Here is a 10205-nt window from a genome sequence, read left to right as displayed (position 1 = left end):
ACACACACACACACACACACACACACACACACACACACTTAACATTGAAGCAAAATTGAAAAGTGTTTCTCACTTACCCTGATGGGACGTTGTCCTACTTAGAATTGGTGACTTTGAAAAGCAAAGAGCACCCCTCAGTCCTCTGCTGTCCCTTCTCAGCGAGGCAATGACTGGGCTTCTCAGGGCCCCATTTCTTGGTGTTTAAGGGAAGGAATTTATAACGAAGAAGCAGGTTAGGACCTGATTGGACTTACGGACACATCTAGGATGAGGTAGCCAGCCTAGAACAGTGCACTCTGTCTTATTTCCGATAAGGGGAGGATAGAAGCCATTTCCACACCGGTATGTGATGACATCATCCAGCCCGTACTGGTCCATTTTAGGAGCAAAGTCACCGTTTGGAATTATTGGGGGGTCACATGTTATTTCTGAGAAGAAAAGGGACACGTGGATTATGCAGATAATTGTCTCATCAATATATACTTTAAAAAATACATTTTTATTGATTTCAGAGAGGAAGGGAGATGGAGAGAGAGACACATCACTGATGAGAGAGAATCATTGCTAGGCCCCCTATACGGGATCCAGATCATAACCCAGGCATGTGCCCTGACCGGGAATTGAAAGATGACCTTCTGGTTCATAGGTCAACGCTCAGTCACTGAGCCATGTGGGCTGGGATCCATCAAGGTATTATTTATTGTGACCTTAAAACACAGAAACTGTGTACTGGTCAATTCATTCATAAATTACAGACAGCCCTGGCCGGGTTGCTCAGTGGTTAGAATGTTGGCCCTCAGACCAAGGGTCCCTGGTTTAATTCCCGGTCAAGGGCACAGACTTTGTTTGCAGGTTCCATCCCTGGCCCTGGTTGGGGTGAGTGTGAGAGGCAACCAATCTGTATGTTTCTCTTACATTGATGTTTCTCTCTCTCTCTCTTGCTCTCTCTCTCTCTCTCTCTCTCCCTCTCCTACCCCCCACCCCCCTTTCTCCCTCATATTCACTCTTTCTCTAAAAATCAATGGGAAAAATATCCTCGGGTGAGGGTTAAAAAAAAAAAAGTAGAGAAAATGAAAATGAGCAAAGTCCTACTTAAGAAGGAGTTAATATTCCCATCAGCTTCCACTCACCTTGTCCACGAGCCCAGGAGACCCACAGGGTGAGGATGACCGTGACCAGTAACAGCATGGCGGGCTCCCCGGGGGTGTTAGCGCAGATAGTCCAGCGCTCCTCTGTGTGGTTTAACTCAGCTTCCTGAGCCGTTACCAAGTGCGGCCCTGAATTTAAGTGACAGTACCGGGAAGCTAGTTAGCTGAGGTCACTCGGTAGATATCCAAGTTTAAAGACTTTTGCAATGTCTGTGTACTTACATGAATGATTTCACAATCTTTTGTTGACTTCATTCCCGGACATGTGCTTGTACAGCTTTCCTTAGGGGCAGTAACAGTAAGACTGGCTGCAAAAGTGATATAAAACTCGAATCTTTCAACTTCTTGAAGATGAGTGAGGTTCTTTCTCAACCAGGAGATTCACGTGGGAATAGCTCTGCCTGCGTGTCCCTGTGACGTTCTCTCCTCCTCTCTTTGCTCTCACCCGACTGCAGTCCTTAGGGGTCTATGGACACCACCCAGTGTGTCACACAGTGTAGGGTCCTGTCTGTAGGACAGCACTGATATTTTTTGGTAAATTCACAACAGACCACACCACCAAGTCCAAGAATTTCAGCACATTCTTGATATTCAACTTTTTTTTCATGTTTTATTGATTTTAGAGAGAGAGAGAAACATCAATGAGGGAGAGAGGCAAGCACTGAGGTGATTTCTGGGCAGAGACGTTTCAAGAACAGAACACACAGCATGTTGGTTTGTCATAATTTAATGAGATGCTTAAGAGAAGTGGTCCATGGGTCTCTCAGGTTACAATGACATCTCCCACATGGCATTTAATGCAAATTCTGATTAGTGAATAAAAGCGAGTTACAGAAAAATAAATTGAGATGAACTGGATTAATATTTAAAAATTCTGAATGAAGGCGCATATTTTAATGTGAAAACGGCCACACAGCTCTCATGTTATGCACAAGTGGGATACTCCATTTTCCCTTCATGACATTGTACTCGGAATGCAGAGTCTGGTGACACTCTACGATAGTAACCTCGACGACACCTAAATTCAACAAAATCATTTGTTCTGGAATAAACCTTTTTCGCATATGAGTATCTCAACTCTATGTTATGTGCTTCCATGATTTCTTCTGATATTATACAGGCATCTGAAAGTAAAAAAAAAAGAAATAAAACTAAGTATTATACGAGTATTTCCCACAGAATTTTACAGTTTCATGCAGCATCTTCTACACAGATCTAGGAATTTATTCTCAAATTCTTTTTCCAAACCAATTCATTGAAAACCCATCATGTTGGTATAACTCATTTTAAACTATTGATGACTTAAAAATGAGGCACTTTGTGGAGTGTGTGGTCATGGCATGTTATAATCAACATTTACAATGTCAACTATGCTATAGAAGGGCTTTCATTGAAGAATCCTTGAAGGGGTGGTGGAGGTGGATGAGGATGGAGGGGGCATAAGTGGTGATGGGGAAAATAAATTAAAATAAAGAAAAATGATAGTTTCTTGCTGTTGTTGCTCAAGAATCTCTCAGACTTTATACCCTCAGACATGATTATTTGCTTGTCAACAGAGGGGGTGATAGTCCACTCAAGTTCTGTTGTAAACGTAAAAGATAGAACAATCAACCTGAGTAACCAATGAAGGCCAGCTGAACAGGAGTCTAGTAACCAAGTGCTTACAAAAGCTGCACAGAGACTGGGAGGGGAGAATGAGACACCTACCCTTGCACTCAGGTGGGTCTGTCCACTTCCCACTTAGACATGTCACCACTGGATTCCCGAGGAGGACCAAAGAGTGCCTGCATTCATAACGTGCTGTGTCCCCATTACGATACCTATGCTTCTGGTTTAGTATGAAGGCATTTTGCACTGTGGGAGGGCTGCCACAGGAGAGATCTGAATAAAGAGAAAAAACACGGATCTCTAATGCATCGATCATTTAGATGCAATTGAGAGTGAAAATCTTCACAAATTTACATGCAAGATTAAAAAAAGATAAAGCAATATTTTTTGCTAAGAGTTAAGCTTCTATATGTTAAGTTCCAAAAATTTTTTTAAATTAATTTTTAGATAGAGAGGAAAGGGGTGAGAGAGAGAGATAAACATCGATCGGCTGCCTCATCATGCCTCCTACTGGGGATCAAGCCCACAACCCCAGCATGTGCCTTGACCGGATTCGAACCAGTGATCTCTAGGTACAAGGGATTTCACTCAATCAACTGAGCCACACCAGCCAGGGCTACAGCTATTTCTTTTTTTAAGTATATTTCTGTATTGATTTCAGAGAGGGAGAGGAAGAGAGAGAGAAACATGAATGATGAGAGAGAATCATTGATTGGCTGCCTCCTGAACACCCCCTATTAGGGATCGAGCCCACAACCCAGGCATGTGCCCTTGACCAGAATCGAACCCAGGACCCTTCAGTCCGCAGGCTGGTGCTCTATCCACTGCGCCATGCCAGCCAGGGCCACAGCTATTTCTTTATGAAATGAAGACGGAGACAGAATCCCAGAGGACAGCGTTCTACTTACTGATGCGGCTGCATGTAGGGGGCGTGGACCAGCCGTGTTCAGCACACGTGATGACGTCCTGGTCATTGGCGAGGCTGTAGCCCTGGTCACAGACGATCTGTACCGTGTCCCCCTCCTGGTGCGTTCGCCCTGAAGACGCGGAATGCCCATTTTCCACCCACGGGAAGAAGCACTGCCCTGCAAGCCAAGGATGACTAAGATGAATCCTGCATCAGGACAGAAATGAAGTGCAAAAAGCACTTCCTTAAAATCAGTTCGTGCCAATGAACATGAGTGTGTGCTACCCGTCAATCATGACTTCTATGTAAAGCACATTTTGACGTTTGTCACGTTCTCTTAGGTATCAGAAAAGTGACCGGTTTTTCTTATTCCATTGACGCAATTGCATCCTAGGCTTCCATCTCCTGGGCTCGCCTCCACCCCTTTTCTCTCTCCTAGTTGTTATCCTCGTGTCTCTGCCCTCATTGAGGGAGGAAGACAGGTGTGAGTCACAAGCATGTGACTAAGAAAATCACACGAAGGAAGGAAACTCGTAAAAAGGCTCCTTGAGTATCCGAAGGGACAGCATATGGTGGACAGAGGTTACCTGTCACAAATGAACTCTCCCGAGAAATACCTGTGTTCCTACAATGACCAAGTGAACGCTTTGAAATTAAATATTAGCAGTTGAAATGGCTGAGCACTGGTATTTGAAACGAAAAAAAATGTAGATATTTCATCAAGTTTGTATCTTATTTTTTGCCGAGTTGATTTCTGAAGAGTGACCTATCTTACCTTCGCCGGCTCCACCACCCCTGACACGGTAATTGTTCGGATTCTGCGATCCCTCCTGCAGGCCCCCTCTCCCCACCCCCTTCACTGAGTCCGCCGAGTAATTTATCGGGAAATGGGGGTCAGGGGGGCATTTACTCACTGATACACCTCGGAGCCGGCGACCATCCTCCCTTCGTGCAGTTTATCTGAGTCCAGAGTGACTGGGAGGGAGACACGAAGCTGTGATCACAGGAGTAGTAGAAGTATTTCCCCTCGGCAACCGGGAAGGTGGGCTTATATCTGTTTTCCTCATATATGTTTCCATGTTTTATTTCTGGGAAATCACAAGTTCTTCCTGAAGGAAAAAAATGTAGGACCCCGGATGAACAAACAAGTCTCCTCTATTACCCTCACCCCCTTAATGACCTGCTGTAAGTTAATCACTCCTTTGAAGGCCTTATCTCCACACAGTTACATGCTGAGGTTCCGGGAGCTTGGACTTCAATCCAACCCCTGCCAACTAAATACACAGAGGTGTTTGCGTCCACACAAAAGGTTTGGCCCCTAAGGGGGATCCTTTCCCCTGACAAACATTGGTGCAACTCCAGCTACAGAGCGTTTAAAAGAGTGGACTGCTACCCATCTTTAAAACATATATATATGTTTCTATTGATTTTAGAGAGCAGAAAGGGGAGGGAGAGAGAGAGAGAAACATCAGTGATGAGAGAGAATCATGGATCGGCTGCCTCCTGCACACCCCACACTGGGGATCGAGCCCGCAACCTGGGCCTGTGCCCTGAGCAGGAATCAAGCTGTGACCTCCTGTTCATGGGACGTTGCTCAGTCAACTGGCCAGCTACTCAAAAAAAAAAATAAAAAAAAAAAATATATACTAAGGGCTACTCCAGATCAATAAAAGATTGGAGAGGCCTGAGCATCGGTGGAAGTCCTTCGGGACTTGGCTGCCTGGTCCCCCAATATTGCAAAATTATCTCGTGTCTTTTTCTCTCATTTGTTGTGCGGCTCCTCTTTCAGATACCGAACCCTACTCCACACAGAACGTGGAGGGAGTGTTACTCAATATATATATACAATTACTCAGTATATATATACAATTTTGATTGATTCTTTAGAGAAAGATAAAAGGGGAGGGATATTTAGAGAGAAACACTGATATGGGCCATTGAGCCCCAAACCCGGGCATGTGCCCTGACCAGGAATTGAACCTGCAAACTTTCAGTGCACGGATGATGCCCAACGAACGGAGCCACACCAGGGCTCAAGGGTGACTTTTAGAAAGAGTTCCTTAAGGAAGAACATTGTGAAACTGGGTAGGCAGCTTTGCTGTGTGGTTGTTATTGTGGCAGCTGGGGAAGGAAATTGCCCAAATGTAAAGTGACCCAACAGACAAAAGCCAGCATGCAGCAAGTTATGTAAATGAATTCCTCTTGTAAACTAAGGAAAAAGCAATGATTTGCAAGTGGCAGGATGAAGTATGCTAAGGCACGCTGCCAGAGGTCTCATTTACAGGAACTCAGGAATGAGAGAATTTGATTTTAGGAAAATAAGGGATGTTAAATGATAGAAGAGTGAAGACAAAATATCCAGAGGGATGGTAAAGGGAGGAGGAAATGTCATTGTACAAATAAAATCTTCAAGATTCGAAAGTGCAATGAATACTATTAGAACTAATGTACAAAAAAATTGCTTTTTAATTAAAGATAAGTTAAGGAGACTACCAGTTATATTTGTTTTAAGATACAATTGTTTAATACATTGGGTTGCATTGACACATAATAGAGACCATATATTATTCTAAAAATGCACATCAGTGCACAACAGAGATAATTCTCTGAAATACAGTAATTTATGTACTCAACACTTAACAGTAAACTCAGAAATCTAATAAAATTTATTGACATTCCATTGGAAATTAAGAATGTATTTTACTTTTTGTTGAAACGGGTATTTCTTTTTACCCGCTGCTAATCTTATAGCAATACTAAATTGATTGCAATGCTAATTACTTTTACCAATTTATTAAAGTATAATTGAAATACAGTAAACAGCACATACTTGAAAAGACTGATTCATGAGTTTTCACAAAGCAATCTATAAAACAGTCCCCACACATACAATTGTGAGAATTACCGTTATTTCCAAATGTGTATGAACACATTCAAATATTCCCGTAATTGGCATTGCGAGCCCTTTTTACTGGGAACTCGGGGAGTAAAATTCAACAGAATTGGTTGTATTTTCCTAAAAAAGTCATTATTCTCTGTTATGATCTCCCAATACCGACGATTCATTAAAAACAAACAAACATAGACCCATGAAAGTAGATATAACATGAAGTCGCAGGTAAGAGCACGCGGCCTGGTCAGCTCTGCTTCCACTCACCTTGTCCATGAGCCCAGGAGACCCACAGGGTGAGAATGACCTTGACCAGTAACAGCATGGCGGGGCTCCCCGGGGGTGTTAGCGCAGATAGTCCAGCGCTCCTCTGTGTGGTTTAACTCAGCTTCCTGAGCCGTTACCAAGTGCGGCCCTGAATTTAAGTGACAGTACCGGGAAGCTAGTTAACTGAGGTCACGCGGTAGATATCCGAGTTTAAAGACTTTTGCAATATCTGTAAATTTGCATGAAGGATTTCACAATCATCTCCCGAGTTACTTCCCTGACATGGACTTGGACAGCTTTTCTTAGGACAGGTTCCAACAATAACATAAAACTCAAATCTTTAAACGCTTCTTGAGAATGGGTGAGGTTCTTTCTCAACCTGGAGATTCACGTGGGAATAGCTCTGACGGCGTGTCCTTGTGGCTGTCTCTCTTCCTCTCGTTGCTCTCACCCAGCTGCAGTCCTAGGGATCTATGGACACCACCCAGTGTGTCCACACAGTGTACGGTCCTGTTTGTTTTTATTTTTTGTTTGATTTTTTTTGGTAAACTCACAACAGACCACACCACCAAGTCCAAGAATTTCAGCACATTTTTCACATTCAACTTCTCCTTCCTTTTTGTTTTCATATGTTTTGCTTGTTTTCAAAGAGGGAGGGAGGCAAAGGGAGAGATAAAAACATCTACAAGGAGAGAGAAACATCTACCTGCTGCCCCCTACAGGCCCTCTACTGGGGATCGAGCCCATAACCCCAGCATGTGCCCTCACCTGGAATGAACCTGTGACCTCTTGGTGCATGGCACGACGTCCAACCAATAGAGCCACACTGGCCAGCCCAGGCACCTTTTCTTTGAGGGAACAACATATTCAGAGGCATGCCATGGAGCAAATGAGAAGCATAAAGTCTAATCTAATCTGAGAACTGGTTTGGCCAATAACCTGCTCAAATACAAATTGGAGACTAGTTATCAAGCAGAGCTTCCATTGGGTGGGACTTTAGTTTGTTTTTATGTGCTTTCAGAATAGGCTAAGAGAAAACAGAAGTTCAGTTCCCATATTGACTTAGGATCAGTAAACATTTTAAGATTTGCAACTTTAAAATAACTGATTATTTTTTGTCAAATAGAAGAGCCAAGCTTCAACTCTGTCAAACAGTTCAAACCCTACAGGTGGGAACAATGAGAACTGCCCTTCTTTCTCACAACAAGTCTTCTTCAGTCCACAATTCACCTGTGACTCCAGCAAGAGAATGTAGTAATGGGGTTATTTTCACTGACTATTGTAACATATGTTATCTACGTAGGCATAGTTGTTAATCCTCTCCCGAAGATATATTTTCCCATTGATTTTTAGAGAGAGTGGAAAGGAGGGAAGAAAGAGGAGAGAGAGAGAGAGAGAGAGAGAGAGAGAGAGAGAGAGAGAGAGAGAGAGAGAGATGTGAGAGACACATCGATTGCTTGCATTCTGCACACACTCCACCTGGGACAGGGATCAAACCTGCAACACAGGTACATGCTCTTGACCAAGAATTGAGCCCCTTGTCTTCAGGTCAATGCTCTGATTACGGAATCACACCAGACAAGGCATTTTTGATTTCAGAGAGAAAGACAGGGAGATAGAAACATCAATGATGAGAGAGAATCACTGATTGGCTGCCTCCTGCACACCCCCCACTGGGGATTGAGCCTGCAACCTGGGCATGTGCCCTGACCAGGAATCGAACCGTGACCTCCTGGTTCATAGGTCGACACTCAACCACTGAGCCAAGCGGGACAGGCTCAGACAAGGCATTTTTAATGTGTAAATTTCTATTGTATAATTTCCCACAGTACATTCTAAGCTCACGTGTTTTGTTTGACGGTTATACATCTGATTCAATAGGCAGAAAGCCACACCGTTACCTCCCTTGCTGTTTATTGCTCTATTGGCAAGTAGTCTAATCCCAGGACGGTGAAGAATTATGGTCTTGGTACAAGTGTAAGTGATGACATAGTTGCTTCGTCCCGATTTGCACTTAAAGTCAATACTAGTCCCTGATTTTATAAAATAGGATTTGTCATATTTCCCATTTATCTCTATGTTCTTTTCTTTCATGATTTTTTCTGATAATACACATGGATCTGAAAGTAGAAGAAATAAATAAAAGCAATTAGTAATATTTCTTTTTATAAACAAACTGGAGGCCCTGTGCATGATATTTGTACATGAGTAGGGTCCCTAGGCCTTACCGGCCATCAGGACCTATCGGGGCCTAAGCCATAAGTTGGACAGCCCCCAAGGACAGCACCCAAGTTGGACATCCCGGGCTGCCAGAGGGATGTCTGACTGCCAGCTTAGGCCCGATCCCCCCCCAGGGATCAGGCCTAAGCTGGCACGTGGACATCCCCCGATGGGTCCTGGACTGCGAGAGGGCGTAGGCTGGGCTGAGGCCCCTCTCCCCCCCAAAATTCCCAAATTTTTTGGCACTGGGCCTCTAGTATTATAATAAAGTTTCAGACCTTTTCTTTTTTCTACAGGCAAACTGTTCTTCCACTGTAGGACTTTATACATGCTAAAATTTTTAATTTATATTTTAAAAAATGATATTTATGGGGTGATATAGGTGAATTATATTATATAGGCTTTGAATATTTAATTCTATGAAACATTACCTGTATATTGCATTGTGTGCCCATCACCCAAAATCAAATCATTTTTCACTGCCATGTATTTGGCCCTATTTACCCTCTGCTACTGCCCCACCTACTTCCCCTCTGGTAACCACCACAGTGTGGTCTTTGTCTGTGAGATTTTGTTTCTTATTATTTGTTCATTTGTTGGTTTCAATTTTATATCCCACATATAAGTGAAATCAATGGTTCATATATTTTCTGTCTGACTTATTTCACTTAGCATGATATTCTCAAAGTCCATTCATGTTGTTGCATATGGCAATATTTCAACTGTTCTTATGTCAAAATTTGAAGATATCATGGACTCCTTTTTGTCTTCTCTTGATGCAAGTATTTTATATTCTAGTTCAGCCATCACTGTCATTGATAAGGCTTTAGACATAGCTAAATGTTCTGTTCCAACACATCCCATTAACTATTACATGATGAAACATGATAGAATAACACATATGACTCCTCATATCCAAAAGTTTTGAAATGTTTCCCAGTACATTCAGAAGTATATACTATGTGAGTTCCACACACGTGCCAAAACACATTTTCTGATCTTCCCTTTCTGACTTTAGTGCTCCAAGCAAAATTTACCTCCTTACTTTAATAGGCCATATGTCTGTGTAATTTTTTACATGATGTTGGAGGTTGTCTTTGATGATCTTAAATGCTCTCTGCGTATTTCAATTCCAAGACTCAAATACAGTCTTAGCTCCTTCCCC

The 10205-nt window shown here is 42.8% G+C and overlaps 2 protein-coding genes across 2 annotated transcripts in view; both read right to left on the bottom strand.

Moving 5' to 3' along the window:
- The window catches only part of LOC102756416 (complement factor H-like), a 3989-nt gene extending 2339 nt beyond the window's left edge, over positions 1 to 1650 (bottom strand). The window contains exons 1-2 of the mRNA XM_015568439.1: positions 1131 to 1650; positions 255 to 428 (exon numbers count right to left, since the gene is read on the bottom strand). Of these exons, the coding sequence (XP_015423925.1) occupies positions 255 to 428; positions 1131 to 1188 (232 nt within the window). The 5' untranslated portion in view covers positions 1189 to 1650. The remainder of the gene's footprint in view (positions 1 to 254; positions 429 to 1130) is intronic.
- An 88-nt stretch (positions 1651 to 1738) lies between these two features.
- On the bottom strand, positions 1739 to 6993 carry LOC102753613 (complement factor H-related protein 2-like). The gene is made up of 5 exons (XM_006770710.2): positions 6821 to 6993; positions 4578 to 4772; positions 3665 to 3841; positions 2814 to 3029; positions 1739 to 2299 (listed from the first exon to the last, which is right to left on the bottom strand). Exons 1-5 carry the CDS (start codon positions 6876 to 6878, stop codon positions 2073 to 2075), a joined length of 873 nt encoding a protein of 290 aa, XP_006770773.2. The 5' UTR covers positions 6879 to 6993; the 3' UTR covers positions 1739 to 2072.
- Positions 6994 to 10205: the final 3212 nt, after the last annotated feature.

The sequence above is a fragment of the Myotis davidii genome, unplaced genomic scaffold (assembly GCF_000327345.1).
Source record: "Myotis davidii unplaced genomic scaffold, ASM32734v1 scaffold685, whole genome shotgun sequence".
Classification (NCBI taxonomy): Eukaryota; Metazoa; Chordata; class Mammalia; order Chiroptera; family Vespertilionidae; genus Myotis; species Myotis davidii.
Note: the sequence above shows the minus strand (reverse complement) of the source record. Positions and strands in the feature narration are given on the sequence as shown.

Coding starts and splice junctions, on each gene's coding strand:
- LOC102753613 (XM_006770710.2), bottom strand. CDS start 6,878: ATGCTGTTACTGGTCAAGGTCATTCTCACCCTGTGGGTCTCCTGGGCT. Junction 3,842..4,577: donor GCCGGCTCCGAGGTGTATCA/GTGAGTAAATGC, acceptor CTTGGCTTGCAG/GGCAGTGCTTCTTCCCGTGG. Junction 2,300..2,813: donor CCAGTCTCTGTGCAGCTTTT/GTAAGCACTTGG, acceptor TATAATACTTAG/TTTTATTTCTTTTTTTTTTA.